The sequence below is a fragment of the Girardinichthys multiradiatus genome, chromosome 15 (assembly GCF_021462225.1).
Source record: "Girardinichthys multiradiatus isolate DD_20200921_A chromosome 15, DD_fGirMul_XY1, whole genome shotgun sequence".
NCBI lineage: Eukaryota > Metazoa > Chordata > Actinopteri > Cyprinodontiformes > Goodeidae > Girardinichthys > Girardinichthys multiradiatus.
In genome coordinates this window covers 21,253,580-21,278,374 of record NC_061808.1, presented here as the reverse complement: position 1 = coordinate 21,278,374, position 24,795 = coordinate 21,253,580, and the positions used below count along the sequence as shown (strand labels likewise).

General features: G+C 40.3%; 1 protein-coding gene across 1 annotated transcript; it reads left to right on the top strand.

Moving 5' to 3' along the window:
- The first annotated feature begins 160 nt into the window (after positions 1 to 160).
- Positions 161 to 21,339, top strand: wdr26b (WD repeat domain 26b). The gene is made up of 14 exons (XM_047387971.1): positions 161 to 872; positions 4,674 to 4,773; positions 6,540 to 6,596; positions 9,867 to 10,003; positions 12,138 to 12,235; positions 12,353 to 12,509; positions 13,290 to 13,428; positions 14,614 to 14,754; positions 15,293 to 15,412; positions 17,136 to 17,281; positions 17,425 to 17,503; positions 17,652 to 17,781; positions 18,061 to 18,255; positions 18,360 to 21,339. The coding sequence occupies exons 1-14, from the start codon at positions 568 to 570 to the stop codon at positions 18,383 to 18,385; spliced, it is 1,830 nt and encodes a 609-aa protein (XP_047243927.1). The 5' UTR covers positions 161 to 567; the 3' UTR covers positions 18,386 to 21,339.
- The last annotated feature ends 3,456 nt before the right edge of the window (positions 21,340 to 24,795 follow it).

Below are 24,795 nucleotides of genomic sequence, written 5' to 3'. Positions count from 1 at the left end.
TATTTCAGCAGAAAAATTTTTATAATTTTAAATTTTAAAATACAGATGTGAAAAAACCCTAAAATATAAACTCTTCTTTTTCTGTTTTGTCAGATTTTTTGTTATGTTCCCATGCACCACCCATGGATTATATTCTACTCGGAAGCCTGCTAGTGTAGGAATTTCCGGCTACGTCAGGGCGTCAGGTCTCCATTAGAGTTGCAGCTGTTTTGAGAGAAACATCAACAAAAACGAGCTGACATTAGGCTCTGAGTCTGGCAACAAGGCCTTCAATCTGGAAGCGTAACCTAAATTTCCCACCCGGAGCTTAGCCGGTTTCTAACCACGGCCGCTCTCGGTGAGGAAACTCTGGCCTCCGCTTCCTCCTCCTCCGACTCGGACACCGGCGGAGCGTCGCCGCCCCCGCGGAAAAAACACCGAGCCTCGGCGGCGGAGGGAGCAGGAGAGCCCGGGGCTTCAGCTGTTGTAACAGGCCTCTCCGGAATTGTTCTAGGACTTGCCGCACACTCTCAAACCACCTCTACCATCCACTTTAATCGAAGTGTTGTTAACAACTTTAGCAGCAGCATGCAGTCTAACGGGGCAGGACAGGGACAAGAATCATCTGAGCTTCCCTGCCTGAACAGCGCACAAAACGGGGAGTCATCCTCGGCCGGTGGAACCCACTCAAACGGGCTTCTGTCCAACGCGGACAACGGTAACGGTGTCGGTACCAGTAACGGATCTTCCGTTGGACCCTGTTCGGGGACTTCGGCTACCTCTACGGCCTCGAGCTCGGAGGTGGGCTCGTTGAAGAAGAAGAAACGGCTGTCGCAGGCGGAGGAAGATGTCATACGATTAATAGGACAACATCTCCACGGACTAGGGCTCAAGTAAGTTTGTGCAATGTGTCAGTCGCTGAAAAACTTTAATTGAGATTAAGTATTAGCGATGAACATTTCAAGTGTAATCTGCATCACTGTATTTTCTTGTGAAAGTGCAGTTGCTAAAAACGCTATTACAGCGCTTGACAGACACAAACATGGGGGGATGGGGTAGTAAGTTAGCCTGAGAGCTCGGCAGTTGGTAGGAAGAAGGGGTCCATCTTGCACAATAACAGTTAGCTTCAAAGCTAATAGCATTAGGCTGCGCTGAGGTGCTGTGCCCTGACATCCAACATTTAACACAGCATAAAACACAAGCTACAGTTGAACAATTCATCCCCTATAACGCATCACGAAGCACGTTTTTGACGTTAGGACATCATGTACTGTCAAGTTATATGGATTTCGCACTGGATAAAAGCATTACATCATCCAATGTTAGTGTCGTTTAGTCACACTAAACAAGACAACTTTTTTTTTACGACCTTTTTACAACACAGTAATAGAAAGTGGTTTATTTTTGTTAAGGGGGATGTTGTGGTAGCTTCTTAATGAGGTGCTTACGCAGGATTATTGAGTTTGTTGTGTACCTGTTTGCGGTTCAAAGGCTGTTGCGCAAAAAAAAAAAAATGCGGAGAAAATCTAAGGTTAATGTATGGATTGTCGAGTCAGTGCGATTCCAGGTTTTCCTCGTTTTGTTTTAGCTTGCTTGACAAAATAATCGCCTTTTTTAAACCCCTGTGCTACATAAATAAGTCAAATGCGTTAAAACACCGTAATAACAAGGCAGCATCTGGTTGCTATTCCTTGCCTTTTCCAACTCTGCGTTTCTTTTAATCCGTCATTTTGTGAAGCTATGTAGTTTTTGAAATATTTCAGTTTGACACGACTGTCTCCTGCAGATTATGTCTCTCTAGCATTAATGGCCTAATTCCTGTGTCTCATCGTCACAGCTATTTGTCAACAGTCAGTCATAACCAGTGCCATGCATTTATTGGGGGCATGTGTTTATTTAAAGACGGGACCCGGGCAGTTGTTCCCGAAATGAGCAGAATCGGATGGTTTCATGGCGGCCGAGGAATGCGCTCTCTACCAGCTGTTTTAGATGGAAGCGCTTTGCTTGAATCTAATTATAGCCACGGTGGGGGTTTCAGGATATGCATGTGTGCAGACATCGTTCTCAAAGTGACTGTTGCGTAGCTTCAACCTGTGCTGATTTGTGTCGTCCAGCTGAGAAAGTAAAGCAGCCATTACGGGGCTTTATAAAAGACAGCCTTAACGTTGCTGCTTGGGGGTGGGGGGGGGGTGGGGGGGGGGGGGGGGGGGTAGTACATGGCGTTGCCTGGTATGAAACAGAGCCCCTGTATTTCAGCAAGGGAAATACAGAAGAAATTAGTATTGCAGTCAGCTGGATGTGAGGCTGAACACAAAGCTGCTGCGCCACTTCATTGATACCTGAGAATGATGTCATCATGCTGAAAGGTGTCATCCACCCCCACCTCCCCCCGTCCCCTCCTCATTTTCATTATCTCACACTCGCATCTCAGCAGACACATTTGTGGTCTCCTTAGTTGGGAGATGGTGTTTGGACAGGTGGTAATGGTTCAATGGTTGACAAGCTGAGATGGTGATGTCAACTGCAGAGAAAGCTTGTCCCATGTTAATGAACCTCCTACTGTCCACACATCATGCTCTGGTCATGAAATACAGGTCCTTCTCAAAATATTAGCATATTGTGATAAAGTTCATTATTTTCCATAATGTCATGATGAAAATTTAACATTCATATATTTTAGATTCATTGCACACTAACTGAAATATTTCAGGTCTTTTATTGTCTTAATACAGATGATTTTGGCATACAGCTCATGAAAACCCAAAATTCCTATCTCACAAAATTAGCATATCATTAAAAGGGTCTCTAAACGAGCTATGAACCTAATCATCTGAATCAACGAGTTAACTCTAAACACCTGCAAAAGATTCCTGAGGCCTTTAAAACTCCCAGCCTGGTTCATCACTCAAAACCCCAATCATGGGTAAGACTGCCGACCTGACTGCTGTCCAGAAGGCCACTATTGACACCCTCAAGCAAGAGGGTAAGACACAGAAAGAAATTTCTGAACGAATAGGCTGTTCCCAGAGTGCTGTATCAAGGCACCTCAGTGGGAAGTCTGTGGGAAGGAAAAAGTGTGGCAGAAAACGCTGCACAACGAGAAGAGGTGACCGGACCCTGAGGAAGATTGTGGAGAAGGGCCGATTCCAGACCTTGGGGGACCTGCAGAAGCAGTGGACTGAGTCTGGAGTAGAAACATCCAGAGCCACCGTGCACAGGCGTGTGCAGGAAATGGACTACAGGTGCCGCATTCCCCAGACCTGGGCTACAGAGAAGCAGCACTGGACTGTTGCTCAGTGGTCCAAAGTACTTTTTTCGGATGAAAGCAAATTCTGCATGTCATTCAGAAATCAAGGTGCCAGAGTCTGGAGGAAGACTGGGGAGAAGGAAATGCCAAAATGCCAGAAGTCCAGTGTCAAGTACCCACAGTCAGTGATGGTCTGGGGTGCCGTGTCAGCTGCTGGTGTTGGTCCACTGTGTTTTATCAAGGGCAGGGTCAATGCAGCTAGCTATCAGGAGATTTTGGAGCACTTCATGCTTCCATCTGCTGAAAAGCTTTATGGAGATGAAGATTTCATTTTTCAGCACGACCTGGCACCTGCTCACAGTGCCAAAACCACTGGTAAATGGTTTACTGACCATGGTATCACTGTGCTCAATTGGCCTGCCAACTCTCCTGACCTGAACCCCATAGAGAATCTGTGGGATATTGTGAAGAGAACATTGAGAGACTCAAGACCCAACACTCTGGATGAGCTAAAGGCCGCTATCGAAGCATCCTGGGCCTCCATAAGACCTCAGCAGTGCCACAGGCTGATTGCCTCCATGCCACGCCGCATTGAAGCAGTCATTTCTGCAAAAGGATTCCCGACCAAGTATTGAGTGCATAACTGTACATGATTATTTGAAGGTTGACGTTTTTTGTATTAAAAACACTTTTCTTTTATTGGTCGGATGAAATATGCTAATTTTGTGAGATAGGAATTTTGGGTTTTCATGAGCTGTATGCCAAAATCATCCATATTAAGACAATAAAAGACCTGAAATATTTCAGTTAGTGTGCAATGAATCTAAAATATATGAATGTTAAATTTTCATCATGACATTATGGAAAATAATGAACTTTATCACAATATGCTAATATTTTGAGAAGGACCTGTATTTCATGATCAGAGCATGATGTGTGGACAGTAGGAGGTTCATTAACATGGGACAAGCTTTCTCTGCAGTTGACATCACCATCTCAGCTTGTCAACCATTGAACCATTACCTGGACCTGTAGGTGCTTTGTGTTGGTTTCTGTCAGATATAGGGAGCTACTAATTTTTTATTTTTATGTCACCAGGTAATGCTAAGAGTGCCCCGTGTGCTTAAAAGTATTTTTGCACTTCACTGTGCCAACTTTTTTAACCCTTTTAAATGACATCTTATTGCATAAAGAAATCCAGTGATGATAATAAATTGCTCTGAAATGTCACTTCGTATTATCATGTTCTGACATTTCAGCATCCTGCTGACTGAGCTCACCGTTCTAATTACCAACTCAGTGCTGACGCTGAGATGCCACCTTCATGCTTTATTTCAAAGTCACCCATCCTCTATTTTCCATCCCTTTTTATGTCTTGTGTCTATACATCAGCATAACTTTGTCTGCCTCTCCTCTCCTTCCTGTGTGTGTATGTGTGTGTCTGCAGTCAGACGGTGGACCTGCTGATGCAGGAATCAGGCTGCAGATTGGAGCACCCTTCAGCGTCCAAATTCCGCAACCACGTCATGGAGGGGGAGTGGGACAAGGTTAGTTTGGATGGCTGTAATTGATGCGTTAAGGTTTGATAAACATGGAATTTGGAAAGGTGCTTTGAATCTGTTGTACTTTTTGCACTGTACAAATGGCAGTGTGTTTATAAAAAAAAAAAAAAAAAAACAACTAAACAGAAAAATAAGTCCCCTTTAATATACTTTAAGCTGATCTCATAGTTTATTAAAGGGCATAAATCTTATTGGAGATTCTTTATGGCTGCACAAAAAGGCATTAACCTCCCTTTCTGCAGCAGTTACACAATGTTTTATGCCTGGTTAAAGATCTTGTGTGACAATCACAGCAGTAGTTAATCAGTATATGTGACGTAGACCTATTTATTCTGTTATGTAATTTGGAGTTTATTTGTCTTATGTACAATGCCTTGCAAAAGAATTCCTACCTCTTGGAAAAAAGATATTTTGTTATGTTACAACTACAAATTCAATAAAACTTACTGCCTTTCTTTAAAATTGTAGAGGTTTAAGGCAGGGTTGGGTTATACAAGAAAATCCCGAGCGGAGCGGTAGAGCCCTCAACCCATGTACAGAGTTCCGGGTTCGAGTCCCGGCCCCGGAGACCTGTGCTGCATGTCTTCCCCCCCGTCTCCACTCCATTTCCTGTCTGCCTACTTTTGGAAAAATAAAGGCCACTAGTGTCGCAAAAAAAAAAAAAAAAATTCCAAGTTTTCAACGTCTGAAAGAGCAATGAACGGTCCATCGTATAAAAATGGATAGAGTATGGCACAACTGCAAGCAACCAAAGACATGGCTGTCGACCTAACTGAGAGGGCAGGTAAGAAGAGCAGGTTCTGATGGGGGACTCTGGCAGGACAACCAGCGGTCATACACTCTTCAAATCTGGCCTTTATGGAAGGATGATGAGGAGAAAGCCATTCTTGAAGGAAAGATACAAGAAGTCCTGTTTGTAGTCTACCACAACCAATGTAAAGGACACACCAAACACGAAGAGCTTTGTGGTTTTACCATAGCCAAATGTGCAAAAGGTTTACGGTGTATGAATACTTTTAGAAGATGCTATAGCTTGACAGAAAATACTCCACACCAGTGACTCTAGGGCATGTCTTCAGATGATCTGTTGTTAGAACAATGTCTGCTTTGTGAAGAAGTCTGGGGATTTACAACAATTAAAAACATAAATCCTGTTTAAATAATTTTTATTTTCTTAGCAACATTTCTTGGTCTAACTTAAGTCTATTGGATAGTTTATAGTTGTTTAAATTTTTTAGAATCATATGAAATATTTGATCAGAGCACTAAATAATCCAATAATAAGACTGTTCACTGATGCTGAATCTAGAAAGTTTGGATTAACACTTTGTAACGTGTACGTTTTGTTTTTAACCTTCAAGGTTTGTTGCATTTCTCTGCTTTAAGAGCTTAATTCAGGCTTACAGAATTACAGACCTTTTTAATAAGGCGCATTCTGAAATGATAAACGTAAGCCAACAAAATTCACAGCAGACTTAAATCGAGTGGTTGTAAATTTGTGCATGCGGGTGGCAAGTTTGTTCTTCCTACAAAGCTACGTGTAAACTTTTAAGTTGTGGTTGTTTCTTCTGCTCCGTTTGATCAAAGAATGTGGACAAGTATACTGTGAAAGCCTTATGTACAGTGAGCATAAGAGCTCCAGCACTTAATGTTCATATTACTGTTTGTTTCTCTGCATGCGCTGAAACTGCTGAGCTAACCATTTCTCTCTGTGTCCTCCTACCATCATGCACCCTTTGTTTTTGGTCCAGGCTGAGAATGATCTCAACGAGCTGAGAGCACTGATGCATTCTCCCAACGCCATTGTGGTAAGCTCGCTTCGACCAAAACCTGAACTGGACTGAATGACAGTCGGTCAGCACGCAGGCACAGCTGGAGGTTCCAGAACCTTAGCTTTATTAACTTAGCCTGTTTGGCACTAAAAATCTACAATGTTCTGGAAAAAAAAACCAGAAAGGACAGAGTTAGAAATGGACCACACAATAGATTTATGGAAGGAATAGACTGTGTCCTTTTTTTAAGGAAAATATTGCTTCCTGAATAATTTGTTTAGGCTTCTTTCATTTTTAACCATATTTGTTTGATTTGTTATACTTTTATTTCTGAATAATCCTGAAACAAACTACAATATCCACTAGTTTCATAAGCATATGTATTTTTATATTTTTGTTGGTTTAGTTTGCAGTGCTTCATGCCACTGTCATCCTGCTGCTTCTCTGTTTAAAAATACACAGAACCGTTTATTTAAACCTGTCACTGCAAAAACAATAATCCATTTCAGATAGAATTGGGTTTTGCTTTGTATCACTGTGAAGTTTAACTGTTCGGAGATGGTTGGCAGTGAGGTCGTGTACTTTCTGAAATTCTGTATGTGGGTGGATGCTGTCTTGTATTTATGTGTGGTTGTTTCAGCCCTGCTTGTATCAGTTGTCAGGGTCGTGCTGCATCCCTGAGATAAGACTCAAATTTAATACCGAAGATGTCGCTGCTTGTAGTGATCAGTAAACACGTTTCTGTTTCGCTCAGCATTAAATAAATAGACTGAGAGGGAAGATTCTTAACCATGGGACGAGTTTATTGAAAACAACAGTGTAAATATGTATGTGTGGTTCGAACGGCTGCTTGCACCCTTTGAAAAGGCGGGATTTATAATTATGTTGTCAAAGTCTTAAAAAAATTGTTTAATTCTATCGGGATCTGCCAGCCTTTTTTGAGGAACATTTGTCAAGTTGCTCAAATTAAATTATGAAAAGCAACGCTTTGAGCATGAAGCTGGATAAGTATTAAGAGAAGAAAATTAGGACCATTAATACCTGTTGCTTTCCCCATCCTGTTTGAATAAAAAAAAACATTACATGCTGTTCTGTAGTGCAGTGAGACCTGCTAATTCTCTTCTTTACACTCTGACATCTCTGTCGTTTTTCATGCATCTTTACTGGGTTGGATAACCTTGTATGGAAAGAATAAATAAAGAGGGAAACGGATTAAGCCATTTGATGCCAAATTTAACAATCTGACAAATTGAGAAAAAGGAAAGTTGAGCAATTTCATTTACTTTGGCGTGTCAGAAACAATGTGTCTATTGGTAGTAATTGGTATCAGACTATCTTGATTAAAAAAAGGAGCTAATGACTGCTCTGGTGTTAAAACCAAAAAAAGCACCCCGTTACAGAAGATTTGAAGGTAATCATGCTTTTTAAGAGGCTTTAAACATGTGTGAAACAAGCAGTGGAAGTTGTGCCGACTAATGCTAAGAGATGGTTTGAGTTTTATAACTGTAAGGCCATGTTCTGACTAGGTATTAAAATACATCCTGGCTGATTCAGATAAAAGTAGACCCCACTAAAGCACCATCATTTACACCTGTCATTAAAATCTGTCCTGAGTGATCAGATTTCAGCAGCCGTCTTTACATACAAATGAGCAGGTAGCCACATAACAGGGCGAGCTGTCTGGTGAGACATAAACTGGCCATCCACAGGTCCTCTGATGTTTCTCAGAAACGTTCAGTCACTTGAGCTACATTATTAATCAAGTATTACCATGACTGAGGTTCAGATGAGTTGACGTTTGTTGCATTATTTTGGCTCCAAACCAAAATAATGTTGGGGCTTAAAAAGCTCAATGTCAGCGCAGAGACGCTGAATAATTCAAGCTATAGTTTATGCGATCGGACATCTTTTTTTTTTTTTTTTTTTTGGCCTGCACACTTTGCACTGCGTAAAAACAACAGGACACATTCACCAGATATAGATTTTGTTTGCATGAGTCATTTTTTCTTATAATGCAGAGACTTGAGCTAGTACAATCAGCTCCAAAAAAAAATGATTAAAAAAACCTACAGAGTACGAGATAAATTAGTCACCCATGCAGCTTCCTGAAATCTACTGATCTATAAAAACTCAATTTGCTGAAAAAAACATCCTGGTTTTCACTAAAGAGGATTTCAGAAGTTTAATGCAAGCTGGTTATTTAAAAGCCCTTCAGAGTTTTCCAGAAACCGTTTAATTGCTTTAGTTTTGATTGACACCCGTGCTGACTTAGGTAATGCTCTGAACATTATTTGTATTTGTATTTATTTTTTGACCCAGAGACGTCCAGTTAACTGGTGCTCTAGAGCTGTAATGTCAGTGGGTAATCTTTCAATGTGTCCCAGGGCGGTTGTGTTTAAACTGGCAAACTAATGAACGTACAAGTGCCACTGAACATCTCAGAAATGACGGTGGGTGTCTGTTCTGGTACAATAAAAAACATTAAATAACATTAAATGTGGCAATTACCATGAAACAATTTTTGCTTGTTTGGATATATATTTAAATAAAATTTTCCTTTACATGTCGTTTTGAAAAAGTGCAGGTCTTTCAGCTTTTTGTAGTTTTTTGGCGTGGGTCCTTAAAGACACACAGAATCAGAACTCCAAACCTCAGACATGTAAACAGAATCTTAAAGTAGCTTTTGCCTTTCACTGTGTGCTTCCTTAACAGACGATCTTGTCAAGGCAGGGGAGCTTTATTCGGCACAGCGTGTGGGAGGTGTGGTTGTGCATCCCTAGACTGAAGCTGCCCTACCCCACCCTCTATACAGTTTGCAGTACAGTACCAGATGATTGAATATAAAGCTTTGCAGGTTTATGCGTATCATATACCTTTCAGTGCCTTAACTATAGCACATCACATTTAAAGGGCTTGAAGAAATCAGTTTGGGCTTGGTACTTCGTTGGCTTAAAGTAGGTTCATTCAAACTCCAAACACTTTTTAAGGATTTTCAAGGCAAATTTTAAAGATCGAGCTAATAAATCACCGAGGTCATTACAGAAACAGCTAATATAGCACTTAAATTTTGCTTTGAGAACCTATATTTTAGAGATTAAATTTTCTAGTCGGTGTGTCGTTTTCTGTAAATGTAACTGATTTCCACTACATCTAGAATATTGGGATCTCTGTTTTAAACCTTATTCATGTTAAAGCCTATTCATCAGCGTTCTCTTTAAACCTTTCATGCTTCAGTTCCATAAAAAAGGTTTTTACCTTTTGTCTATTGTTTTTCTTTTATCTTTGCCTTGTCTTCCTCCTCCTCAGCGTATGAAGTTCCTGCTGTTGCAACAGAAATACCTAGAGTATCTGGAGGACGGCAAGGTCCTGGAGGCTCTGCAGGTTCTCCGGGGAGAGCTGACGCCACTCAAATACAACACCGATCGGATCCACGTACTCAGCGGGTACTTTCTGATGCTGCACTGGTCTCAGTACACCGACGATCCCACACAAGACTACATTCAGTGTTCTCAGATGAAAATGCACAGTTTTGGTTGTTAATGGTTTAAATCCGTCTTCTTAAAAGTCACTTAGCTTGTTGCTTTGAGTTTTGATATAAACAGTTGGCAGATGAAATAACGAGCTATTATCAGCTGAACTGTAATGAAAAGATAAAACGCAGAAATGGCCAACAAGACAAATAGTTCAAACACTGGCAAACAATACTGGCTTCAAAGACAAGCTAACTTAAGGACAGAGAAAGTGCCGCTGGCTACCTGAGCAGTGCCACTGAATTTTCTTTAAGAAGCAAGCAACTAAAGGCTACAAACTGGGGGGAAATGGGACGTTAACTTGAGGTGTTAAAAAGACCCAGAAGTTCTTTTTTTTTTTTTTCACCCAGTTAGACAAGTAAACTAAGGACCAATTTAACCAGTTTGCTGCTTTATGTCAGATATAAATATAAGCTCACAAGGTTGTGATATTGTTTGTAGAAATTAAGTTTAAGAACCACTTCTTTTTACTAAGTTTTATGTTTTGCTGGTGTGCTAATTTTCCTTCGTTTTTGCCCCTTTCTTGTTGTAGATTATTGTCACGTCTTGCCTGCTGTCTGACTTTTATAGTTACTTATTTTGAGTATCTCTGACAGGCTTGTTCTTGCCAAGAATGGGTATTCTGCCTTATTGTATTTTTACCTGGACCTCGTAGAAAGCCTCATCTGGGACATTTTTGGGTTCAACTTTAAGCCACAACAATTGTCCTTATGGGCTGCGATCGGTTCTGGTAGTGGCATCATAACTGGCCCATGTGTGTTCTTTGGTTGAGGGCGTTATCAGTCTCATATCAGTCAAGACTGAGATGAGAGAAGCTTTTCGCGATATGTTTTTAAAAATTAAAGTCTTAACATTCATTTTCCCAAATTAAATCCCCTTTCAGATCATCCTTTCATTCAGCAATCTACATATTTTCTTTGCACCTTGCATACACTTAAAAGGTTGACATGGAATGGAGGAGAGGTAGTCTTAAACTGGTAACCACTGTGAACTGTAAGAGGTAATACAGGATCGACAAGGGTTTTCCTTTAGGTACTGGTGCTTGGTACCAGCTCCTTTTTTACCATCTACTCGGCTGGTGTTTCAAACGAGCCAAGTCAGGCTGAAAATGCAACATCAGAAGACTGCTGGTCACTGATTGGCTGGGTTGTGGCATCACTGGTTGAGTTACGAGAGCAACGGCGTAATCAGTCCTGACATTATTTATTACTCGCTGAACTCGACTCAGCGGATTCCTAGCTGTACGGAATATGGCAACACTGAAATCAGCGCCGTGGTCCAATGACAGGGTAGAGATGATTTTGTGCTGATGGGAAAACACAGAGGGTTCTAGGCAGTGGTTTGTCGCTTACAAGTCATGTCGTTCCTTTTCAGGCCACCTTCGGGTCTCTCCTTTGTACTGGAAAACAACGGGAACTGAGTCGAATTAAGCTGAGCAGGTACTGATGGAAAGGAGCTTATAGGGACATGATAAAAAGCGAATAAATCTACAGAAGCAGCAGGAGTGCCGGGTGTACACGGGGCAGGTGGACTGCATGATCTTTCTGGGTCTGATCCGAGAAACGCAGCAGTCAGCAGAATCCGATGCACATAACGTCATGATGAGGCTGATATTGTATCGCAATCATCATGGCTATATGTCAGCCCAAGTGTTTTTTAGGCATTTTCATGTACTACTTTTTTCAATCGAATATAGTTTGAATTACAAAAATCTTCAGCTTACGCATGTTCTTTATTGACTCCGGTATTTTGGTATAAACATAATGCAGCGTAAGCATGTTGTGGAAAAGTAATAATTGTGATTTTGAATTTCTCTGACCTCTGTCATGTAGAGTAAAAGAGAAATTGGATAAGATATTTTGAATCAAAGATTTTTGTGTTTGGTCATCAAGTGTTGTGATTAATCATTTTAGTCCTACATGAGACGTCAGCTTGTATAGCCTCTAACTTGTTGTTTTTTTAAACTATACTAGCCTCACAACATCTTTTAATTTTACCAACAGTGTGTTTTGTTTTCTCTAAAGCACAACTTTGTGTTTTCTCGCAGGTACCTAATGTGTAGCCATGCCGAGGATCTCCGGGCCAAGGCAGAGTGGGAGGGCAAGGGCACAGCCTCGCGCTCCAGGCTGCTGGATAAATTACAGAGTGAGGAGATGTTTTCCACATAATAAGCTTGTGGAGCTACCACATGTTGCCCTGCTACCAAACATACATTTGATGTGCTGACTTGAACTCTTCTCCTGCTTTCTCACCTTGTTACAGCATACCTGCCTCCCTCTGTGATGCTGCCTCCTCGGCGACTACACACCCTGCTGCGCCAAGCGGTGGAACTGCAGAGGGATCGCTGTCTTTATCACAACACCAAGCTGGATAACAGCCTGGATTCAGTCTCCCTTCTCCTCGATCATGTCTGCAGCAGGTTGGTACCTCAATATGTTTGACATCATGTCTTCATCCAGTGAAAATGTTGATGGAAATGTAAAATAGCTTTCAAAGGTGTACACTACCCTGTTAAATGCCAAGTTTTTGTGATATAAAAAACAACTTATCACTTCTCGCTGCTGTGCTCCTTACAGAGTAACAAGCCTATATTAGCTGGTTAATTAGCTGGGCGATTAGTTAACCTAAACTGCACTTTTCCATAGAAAGCGGCATGTGCAGCACAGAGTTTGTGACAAAGAGATTGTGGTGCACCTCATTGTATGATATTTCATGGTGTCCGCTTTTCTCCTCAACTCTTAGGCAGACCCCAGCTGCAAGCAGTGCACACGATATCTAGTTCTTTAGCCTCTTAAGCATGTTTTCTTAAAAACAAAAAGCAGGCTAGGGTTTTTGGTCAAGGTGAATGAAGTTATGAATAATCCCAAATACCTCTCAGCTATAAAGCCGAGCGGTTTGTTTTTCCACAGCACAGTGAATACAAGTTTACATCCAAATCAACAAAAAATCTTTTCATAAGAGGAAAATATATTTTTTCAAATGGCCTAGTTAGTCCTCACATCATATTTTAATAGGGCTGTCTATTGTTCCTGTTACCCTACTTGTGCATTCTATAGTCTATCATCTCTGGTTTCTCTATACATCTAAATATATTCTATTATTGCTAGATTGTGAGGGCTAACCAGTAGAATAGTAGTAGTTTTACAAAATGTTCTTAGTTATTGTAGATTTAAAGAATCGATCTGTTTCCTTTCCACAGGAAACAGTTTCCTTGTTACACCCAGCAGATTCTGACAGAGCATTGTAATGAAGTGTGGTTCTGCAAGTTCTCAAATGATGGCACCAAACTAGCAACTGGCTCCAAAGACACTACTGTCATAATTTGGCAAGTGGACCCGGTGAGTGAGCAAACATGCATGTTTTACTTATTTGACTGCAGTCTATAGGAGATTATAGTGGTTGCAGTCTCTTTTTAGATCCTAATTATAAAAAATATACACTTTCAAAGACACAATTTTCACTGATTCATATTGAAAAAGATTTATTTTAATAGAATTGCTCAAAATTCCCTGTTTTAAAGCACTGTCTGTGAAACAATGTTTTAATTTATGGATCCAAATGGCAATTTCCTGTGTGCTCAATAAAGGTACATTTCAAAGGGCTCATTAGGTTTTTCTTTTTCACCATATGGGTTCCAGTGCTAAACTGGTGCAAGTGCTTTGTGTTTCCACTACTGCAAACAAACTAATTGTTTCTTAGTCCCAGCAAAAACCACAGAAAATGCTATAAGCACAATTAAACCTTGGAGTTGGTTTTGTTTTTGATCCACTTTATTTGATAAAGAAACTGATAAAAACACAGAGCTTTGTCTTTAAGGGGTTGGTAATAAACGTCTCCTGTTTTCTAGCACTGCTGGCACTGATCAAATCAGATATTAGTTGTTTTTTTTTTTAGGCTGATCCACTTCTTGTTGTTTATCCATTTCTCCTAATGTCCTCTCAAGTGTTTCTACAGTTTATTTTAACCATGAAAGTCTTCTTCATGTGGTCACTTGAGTTAAAGGATGATTTTTCTTGATAATGTTGCTTAATCAGGTTAATCAAGTTCAACAGATTGTCACTGAACCCATAGAGAGAATAGTTTCTCACTTTTCTACAAGAGTAATTGTTCTTTAGTTTATCTAATGTCCTAAAAGTTCATTAATTCATAGGGTGAACCTGGATGGGATGAATTTGATAATGACATCATAAAGTCTAAACACCATGAGTAACGTTACAAAAACAAACGTTGTCACTGGGCTTTTTGGAGTGCAGATCTGTTGGCTCTTTATTATGTAGAAAAATCAAAAAAATGGAATCCAGTACTTTTTAATTAATTAATACATTTTATTGCTTTTGCAGCAGGGAATGAGAGAAATACCTTCATTTTACAGCTCTGCAAAGTATTTTCTTGACACTTTATAATATTACATTTACATTTAGAGTATTTTATTGCCACCCACATTAAAATTCCCTTTAGAAGGACTAAAATCTGATTGCTTGTCCTAGTTATTGTGTAATATTTCATTTATCCCTGCCATGTAGGAGAGCCACCAACTGAAGCTGCTGCGAACCCTGGAGGGGCACGCTTACGGAGTCTCCTACTTAGCCTGGAGTCCTGATGACACCTACCTGATCGCCTGTGGACCTGATGATTGCTCTGAACTCTGGCTCTGGAATGTTCAGGTAAAATAAATGGGAAAAGGCTTCTCAAGCCAAACTGGTAAACGTACCTTTTGGTAACATTTGAAAAAGAAAGCATATGCTTATATATTCATTAAAGCACCATTCAGACAAGCAGTTGGTACCTGAATTATGAGCGTAATCGCATAGATATGTTTTCTTCTACACAGTTATAAGATGCATCAGTTGTCAGATGTTGTTATTAAAATACTATAGGTTTCATTACAAAAACTCTGCTCTCATGCATTATACCACTTTTTGTATGAGTCAGTCCTGTGAGAATGACACACAGTGTGTCTCCTCATCACCATCCTCAGTGTGTCACAGCTATCTAAGCTCCGTAAATCGTACCCCAAGTCTGAAAAGTGTCAGGGATACACTGTAGTGTGCTGTTTGTACTCAATGACCTCTTTTCACCCATCTCTCTCCTCCCCTCTCTTTTTTTTCTTGCTCATCCCTCCCCCACTCTTGCTCAACGTCTCCCTTACTCCATTTCCTTCTCTGTGTTTCTGCTGCCTCTTTAATCACCCTTCTTCACCAGACGGGGGAGCTGCGGACCAAGATGTCCCAGTCCCACGAAGACAGTCTTACCAGTGTGGCCTGGAATCCTGATGGGAAACGCTTTGTCACCGGAGGACAAAGGGGGCAGTTTTATCAGTGTGTGAGTGCTCCAGTGATTTACAAATTTTTGAAACACAGTTTTTTTACCTTTTTTTGCTTCCATTCTAACGCTTGGAGTGATTTTATTTTAAGACAGTTTTTAGACACTTTTTCGCAGTCACTAACACTGTTTTTTGTTCGGAGTAGTGCATAATTGTGAAGTGGAAGGATACTTTGGCACAAAAACCTGAACTTCAGCTGAAAGTATTTTAATGTATCTCTCTACCACACTTGTGTCCCCCTCCACTGGCTCAATTTGGGCCTACTCGACTCCACCCGGCGAGCGTTTCTATTAGTTTTTTCTGTACTGGTACGTACCTTTTTGGTCCCTGCTCTTGAACAGGTACAACCGGGGCTGGGTCAAGACTACATGTGACGTGAACAGACTGCTGTTCGCTGATTGGCCATGGGACAACAATATTATTGAGGACCACATTTGCTGGAGCGGAACAAACCCAAATATAACCTTACTATTTACAAATTATAAACCTTGCCTGAAGGCTGAAAGAACAGAAAAAGGACACATGAGCTTTCAGAATTACACGCAGGCGAGGCACTGTATTTAATAAAATCCTACATCAGCTCATCCCACATAAAACCAGCTGTTCAAAGACACATTTCCCCCAAAACACACAAGACAATATACTATGAAACAGCATGTTTGGTTCGGAAATTTATTGACGGTCCTTAAGCAAACCCTCTACAGGAGGAGGGAGCAGGCAAAGAGTAGCTGCCCAAAGTCGAACTGCTTACATCAGATCAAATGGGAGGAAGACCCCGCTAAATCCGTGGAGCATGAATGTCCAACCTAAAACGAACTTCACAGTTTTGCGCTTTAAAGTCCTTGTCTTCGTTATTGTCATGGTTAAGACAACAACTTCGTCATAAAGCCCCGAAATTGTAACTTCTTCAGGCAAACTTTGGAGCTTTACAGCCAGCAGCGTCTTGCCTCTCTGCTTCTCCTGCTACACCCCCTCACATCAGAACCCCTGATGGCTGGAGGCGGGGCTACAGCCACCATAGCACCAGCCGTATGTCCAAAACTGTAAACAGGACACCTTATGGCTTTCTTCTTTCCAGTTTTTAAAGGCCAGACCAATAATTGCTGGGTTGAAAAATTATCACATCTGGGTCGTGAATCTCTGAAGCTCCTCCAAAGTTACCACGAGCCTCTTGGTTGCTTCTCTGATTACTGATTTCCTTATAAGCTAACTCTGATCCTCTGTGACTTTAACCCGACCGGTCTACTGTGCTCCTTGATCTCCATGATGCGGTTTGTTCACCAATGTTCTCCGGCGAACCTCTTGGGCCTTTGCAGAACAGATAATTTGACTAATTAAGTCATTTCTAAAGGCAGTTTGTTTACCTGTATTTTATTTAGTGGTGTCAGAGTAAATGTAGTCGAATGCCAATGCGCCACATACTTCTCCGATTTATATTTCTGAAACTGTTTCATTTCTGCTTTTCCTTCCACATCACCATTATGCGCTACGTTGGTTTGTTGTGTCACATAAATTCCTAATAAAATACATTTTGTGGTTGTAATGTAGCAAAATGTGAGAAATTTTAACAGTATGTCAGTTTTTCAAGGCAGTATATGCTTAGTTTGTGCATACATTACAATTAAAATCCTTCTCTTATTAATGCGGGTTGCCCTGCTTTGCATGTCTGCCTGTTTTCCTGTCAAGTATAATGGCTGAGGGACCTGCTGTCTGTGTTGACAGGACCTGGATGGTAACTTGTTGGACTCCTGGGAGGGTGTAAGAGTTCAGTGCCTGTGGTGCCTGAGCGATGGGAAGACTGTGCTGGCCTCGGACACCCATCAACGTATCAGAGGGTACAACTTTGAGGACCTCACAGACAGAAACATGTATGTGTATTTTAAAATAAGCATGAAACATGTGACTTGCCGTGACTTACATTGTATTTATATGTCTTAATATGAGGTTTAGAAATTCTCAAATTTTTTTTTTATATAGTGGATAGATTATTTCTTGTTCATGTTCTTTGCAGAGTTCAAGAGGACCACCCTATCATGTCTTTTACCGTTTCAAAGAACGGTAGATTAGCTTTGTTAAATGTAGCAACTCAGGTAAGTTAATCAGTACTTTCTATTTGAATATGAAGAAAGCCGATACCTCTGTGAAATGTAATAGAAGTGTTTTTTAATTAAATTGAATTTTACAAATGGTTTTTAACATGCTTCACCTGTCATGGGTTGTACCACAAACTATTTATAGGGAGTGCACCTGTGGGATCTTCAAGATCGGGTGCTTGTGAGGAAGTACCAAGGAGTGACCCAGGGCTTCTACACGATCCACTCCTGCTTTGGAGGACACAACGAAGACTTTATCGCCAGTGGCAGCGAAGGTAAGGAGTAAAGGCCATCGACAGGAAATTATTTCCAGCATAACGAACTAGTCTCCCTCTTTGAATCTTGTTGTGTTGGCTGGTTTTTGTCTTTGGTGGCAGATCTTTTCTCACATTTAGCAAAGTGTTTAGTGTGGATAACTCTTTGATGGAACATTTTTATTCTTCATACATTTAGTCATTCAGTCCACATTGTTCTTGTAGTCGATCTAATGGGCAGTATTTCTTGCCAAATTCTAAATATATTTTCTTCCATCTGTCTGCTACCTTTCCCATCAGACCATAAAGTGTATATCTGGCATAGGCGTGGCGAACTTCCTATTGCCGAGCTCACAGGCCATACACGCACCGTTAACTGTGTGAGCTGGAACCCAGCCATCCCGGGCCTCATGGCGTCCGCCTCAGACGATGGCACAGTGCGCATCTGGGGTCCTGCTCCATTTCTCGATTCGCAAGAAGCAGACGGAGTCAACGGTAACTGTCTTTGTTATGCTGAGTTTTATACACACACAGATATGAGCTGTTCTGTCAGCCCAGACACTACAGTAACAAATTACATGTCATTTTTTCCTCCTCAGAAAACAGCAGTAACATGGACAGTTGATGGTGACCTACAGAGCAGATGATGTCTCAATTTGACAACAATCCACGAATCCTACAATAAAACAAAAAGTAAACGGGCAAATAAAATTTGATATCACCTGAAAGAAAGTGAAGAAAACCCAACAAATGTCACCGACCCATCAGAGAAAACAAAAGTGAGAAAAATGTGGCTCCAGACCGGCCTGGACAATTAGTGGACGTCATGATGGACTCCCTGGAATTTCAGGTCCTCATCCAAAACAAATTTGGATCCCTTTCTAAAGGCCTGGAAAGTCAGTCAGTGCTCAGTGGGATCTTCCTCTGATGAACTGTAACACCTGTTCTCCTCACTTCTAACTGACCCCCTCGTCCTCCATTTTGCTCCACTGTCAGTAGACATGCCAGGTCCTTGCAAGTATCTGAGGAAATCCATGACTACCCTGAGCTTGGTGCCCGCTGCATCTTCTCGATGCCTCCAGATGGACCGAGCAGACCAGCCCTCTCCTTGCCGGACTACATCCGTCTGCCCAGTTGTCTCAGACTCTCTAATGTCTCTATGGACATGGGTGGGGATCTGTTGTTGGGGAGGATGGTGCGTAGGGGGCTATAGTAGGTCTTGTGTGTGTTTTCCTTTACCCATTTTACTTGTTAAATTCTTCAGTCATTTGGACAAAAGCTGAGAATTCAAGGTGAAATCACCGAGCGACCAGCTGACAAAGAACACCAATTGCTATGCTGTTTGAAGTTTTTTTTTTTTTTAAATGATAGTCATAGCGTTCATTCTTGTTTTAGAGGTGAACCTTAGCTCATTTAGTGCCCAAGGGAAAACTTCGGCATTAAGATTCCAGTTTCTGTTTCTCAGCATTAGAGGGGAAAAAAAAACTTAAATTCCCTAATTTAACATCGGTCACGGACATCTCCCAATATTCCCTCCCTCCTGTCGAGCTAGCCTGTACACAACTCCATTAAATCTGCTTAGGAGGTGGACAGAGTGATCCACAGGTTACATATCCACTGTGAGGGGGTCACACACTGTTGGCGGGGTGTGCTTTCCACCATCGAGACATGCATATATATATATATATATATATATATATATATATATATATATATATATATATATATATATAAACCAGAAAGAGACATGGAGTGCAACTTCATTTGCACACTTAGTGACTGCTGTCCCTCCTGTGTGAGATTGGATGTGTGTGAGTAATAGTGACAGAGTGAATTTTTTGCATGCACACAGTAGAGCGAGAGTGGACATTATTGGGTGCAGATTTAATTGGCGCGTGGTTTTTTGTATGTGTGCAACTCGCACCAGCAGAAGATTCTCTCCCCTCTTCTCCCTTGTCCCTCGTTTTCATAGTAAACTTAGGGATTTTAAACCAGTTCTGAGTTATCCAAACCCTCATAGGGACCTCCATCTGTGGAACAAAGAGAACAAGCGAGCCATTTTGTAAAAAAGAAAAAACTATTCTTTTGGGTTTTTTTTATATGGGACTTTAATTTTTACATTAGAATATGTTTTGTCCTCAAAGATGCAGCATTCAAACGGCACTGAGATGTTGACAGATTTGTTGGGTGAAGCAAAGCAAAATACAAAAAAATAAATAAATGCAGTTGAAGTGAGACATTTAGAAAGAGGCTGAAAGGTGTTATCAGTAGGCATGGGCCGGTATAAGACTCTAAAAAAAATAATACGGCTTCAAGGTATTGCCTTATTTCCAAAAAACGTTCAAGCAAAAATGTAGAAACATGATCCAGATTTTTATTTAGAACACAACGCCAACAATCATTCTTACTGCTGCTAACATATGGTCACAAATTGATTATTGCAGTTATATTAATGTTGTATTTAATATTTATTTATTATTCTGAAGTAGACTTGGAACAAAATATGAACACCCAAGTTTTATAGATTTTCAAGTGCTTAGTGCCTAAGACCTGACCCCTTTTTGCTCTTCTGCTCTTCACTAAGTAACGAGTAGGACGAGCTGGTTAATTAATTAGACTATCTGCGCCAGTAGCTAGCCTGCAATCAGCTGCTTAACAGCTTTCCAACTGAAGTTTTAAAATAGCATTACCTTAGAAGGGTTAGCCACTGGTATAGGGAAATGTTTACTCTGTGCTCCATACAGCTCAAGATCATTCTCTCTTTTTCTCTGGGATCTTATTGAAAGGACTTTAAACAGTAAGAATGACAGGATAGAATTGTTTTAGGGCTCTGACTTTTTTTTTTTTAAAACATTCATATACCTTCATACCATTAACCGGCCCATGCCTAGTTATCAGCAAAGGGTTATTTCATCAGAGAAGTTGGTGGATGTAATTATGTGACAACTTGCTAGTAGAAAGAAGAGGCACCAGTAACTAAAAGAACACTCTGAGCAGATATGTTGGGACTTTTGCAATCCCGAATCAAAACAACACAAACTGCCTTCCTGTTCCTCCACTTGCACAGAAGCCCCTCGGTATGTACGACTCCCTCACTGCACTTTGTGTGGTCTTTCTGCTCTCCTGCACATAAAGCGGCGGCATAAATTTTTAGCCGGTTGCCACACAAAAGGTTACATCAGGAAAGATTTCAAAACCTGACAGGAGATTTCAAGAAGAGTAGAGTCCTCACCATGTGAGTGAGCGGCCCAAACATGATGAAACTCAGCATTATATGGCATAGCAGTCTCATCTTGAAGGTACCACTCGGAGTTTAGAGGGAGTTCAGCATCAACATCCCCTTTGCTCTCCAGCCAAGTTATTTGGTGGTCTTTGCACCATTTAAAGCTTTCTTCCTCCCTTATTTCAGGATATGTCATGACAATTTGCTACAGACTGATATAGTAAAATGTTTAAACCAGTGCTTCTGTCTGTTTTTATTGAACTTTTTTGTTACTTAATTTTTTTTCTTTTTGTTCACGTATATCATTTTTGGTTGATCTTTATCCCTGTATGATCATATTAAAATATAACCAGACATTTGGAGTCCTTCTTTTTTTTGTTACCATTATAACTTCTCTTTTTTTTTTTTTACATGTATTTTTGTTTGTATGCAGTTGTGTTTTATCTACCACCACAATCGTAAAACAATATGCACAGCAGCACCCTTTGCCAGTAGAAGGGGGGGGGGGGGGGGGGGTCATAATGTGCTAAATGTAATCAAATCAGGTTCTAACTATCCACCCATCGCCTTTAAAGAAATCCCTCCCTGTGAAGGTTGTGCGTTATGGCATCTCTGTATTTAATATCTTCTGCTTGGTGTGCCGTTGTAGATTGGCAGTCGTTACTTTTATGGCCGGTATTGAAGCCAAATCCCAGGCAAATCGTTGTTTTCTTGTAGGTTATGTACATCACGGTCTGATATGCACACTCTAGAGACCTCTTCTCTCCCGAATCACACAATGGGCTTCGCTTCCCATGCCGTGAATCCATTTCACAACACTTGACAGAAACTAATGCACACTTAAACCCAAAAACCCCAAAAAAATGATTCAGTATAGAAAAAAAAAAGAACAACCTTCACCTGCTGATGGCAAAATGCTATGTCTGTATGCAACCCGGTGTCCTCTCTGTTCTTCTGTCAGAGTTTACCGAGGGAGTTGTTTCTGATTTAACTATGTCTTATTTCTCTGAGGTGATGGTGGTGGCAGACGGAACCGGGGTGGGGAATAAGGGCTTACTGTAGCATCTCTAAGTCCCTTGGGCTCTAGGGTGGGAAGGAGTGATGTGTTGGTTTGCGTTCAATGTCTTATTTACAAAAGTGATTGTAATGTTTTGTATTGTTGTGTAGGAAAAGTGTTATGTATGCATATTTTCAATAAAGAATTCAGGGTTTTGAAAAAAAAAGACCTATAAGAGTTTAATGGTGGAGGCCCAGATTTTGGACACCTACAAGACTGGAAAACAGACCTTTTTGGTTCGGAAAACATGCGTACAGGTTTGAGGGGGATAATCACTGAGTTGGAAAACATGAGTTCGGATCCTCCGTGAAGCATTCTGGGTTGATTCTGTTTGTGTTTAGATCTCTGTATGAAGTGATTTGATTTCCACTTATCTTGAAAGCTACATTGAGAGTCTAACAGAGAGGGGGCTTGCTTTGAAACCAGCATTAGGAATAAAAAAATCTGTTGACAGTAAATTAAGACTTATTTTAACTCTTGTTGTTGGCCATCCATTTTAACACAGTTTCCCATTTTAGAAGGTGAGGAGAAACATGAGCATTGTTTGTGTAAACATCTAGTGCTTACTATTTAATATGTAGCAAATAAAGATGTGCAATGAGATTCATTAATTCATTATGATGAAGATTATCACCATGTTTATTTGGAGACAACAGGATAGCTTTGGTTTTTTTGTCATTGGTTGTTTTGGGAAGATGAAAGCTCCAAAAGTGAGACAATATGAACTTAAAGCAGAACTTGTGTTAAACGACTAAAATTTTGTGTTCCTCAAGTACTTGGAAAAACGGAATGACTTTCAAAAATGTAAGAAAACTTTTTTAATCATTTCATTGACACTAATTTTACAACAGTATAATACTGTTCAATATACATTTTCTCTTAAGTATTTGCCAAATTGCGCTGACTGGTGATGTATTTTAAACGAGAAACGCTGGCCTATAAAAACACCTTAAGAATAATCAGCTGACAAAAGCAAATGAGAAATCTGTTTGGGTTATAGTTTTGTATCTGATTTTGGGATTTGACTCCAAAACAATAGAAGTGTTGTCAATAAGAAATATTTTTGACAAATGTCTAAATGGCTAAATTTGGTCTAAACAATCATCTACATCATTCAAGTTTCATGGAGAAGAGGGGTCTTTGTTCCAGTCTGTCTTCATGTGTAACAGTTAATGAACAGAGCTAGTTAAGATAGGTATACTGATTTTATATTAGAGAGGTAAATATTTATGTTACTGCAGATACAATTAAAATGAACAAGCATATAATACTGATTATATTACATGAAATAAATAAAAAAGGCTCAAAGCTACATAGCAACGCAGTAGAACACGCTTCAGTTCTTGTCGCAGCCGTCGCAGGTTCGACTCCCAGCCCGGGCGACCTTTGCCGCATGTTTTTCCCCTCTCTCCACCCTTTTCTGTCAGCTTACTGTCCAAAAAGGAGAAAAATAAGGGCTATTAGTGTTGCAAAGCACATTAAAAAATACTAGAAATCATCAGAGAGAGCAGAAAAAAGATTTGATAAACAGAGGCGACCCATATAATACGGACAGGTGAGGAGACACCAGAACAGAAACTGAGACTGGTTAAAATCAATTTGTGCAATAAATATAATAATAATAGTATTAGGACTCAAATTTTCAAACATTGTTGAGGTTGTTGTTCTCACACCAAAATTAGTACTAAGCCATATAATACTGCATTATACCTTAAAAAGTCACAACTTTGATCTGGAAATACAAGCCAGAAAACCAGTAGGTTCTCTAATCATTGCACTCATTAATCAAGCTAACTATAATAGGTAATGAAAGCCTATATGAATTTATTCTTTAAGTTTTTATAACACTGTAGGAACTACATTCTATCTTGATTTTTTATTTAGCATCATTATTTCAAAGTTTTTGACACCTCACTTGGATTTTTATGAACCAGGGCAATGCCCCAGCCCTTGCTTTGGGAACCACTGCTTTATCTGACAAGTGAACCTTTGGAATTTGAAAAAATCCAATGCATTTGTAAGTTGTACGGTATTTTCTTTGTGTCTAAATGTGTTTTGATATAATGCAGCGGAAAGAAAAGGAGGTACAGAAAAAATGCCACAAACCAAACTTTCATGGTACCTAATGAATGTATTATTGTAGATGTTTCCGTTTCCGGGCAGGGTGACTAAAGAACCTCCGGCTTACCAGGCCAAAATTCCAACTTTAGGAGTCATTCCGGTTTACCTTTTTCAAACTGAAACTCAGAAATACTGACGTACAAGTTCAAACAGAATGCACTACAAGGACTCAGGCTGTATTAGTTTTGTTGTAATTTTATGCTGCTAGAGTCAGCCAATAAAACTTACCTCTCCAAAAAAACATTTTACTTTTATGAAAAATCTGCAGTATCAAATGTGATGCTTTTATTCTGACCTCTAGTGGAGCAACTTAGTAATACGGGTGGCAATGGCTCTTTTTATTCAAAAGGAAAAGATGGCTGTTAATGATTGTATGGCCACAGAGCTTAATGTATCAATTATATACAAAAAAACTGAGGAAACAGATAATCTTCATATTTTTAGGCATCCGTTACACGGTTTTTTTTTTAAATTTGAATTTTCTTACAATGATGTTTTGTATCAGGTTTTATAGGCTTTTTTAGGCGGGTCCTAGCCCCCACCGCTGAGAGTCTGAACATCGCCCCTGAAAGTTTGATTCGTTTTTCTGACAAATGGGAGGGACGTATTTACTGACGTCATCACGTCCCGCCCC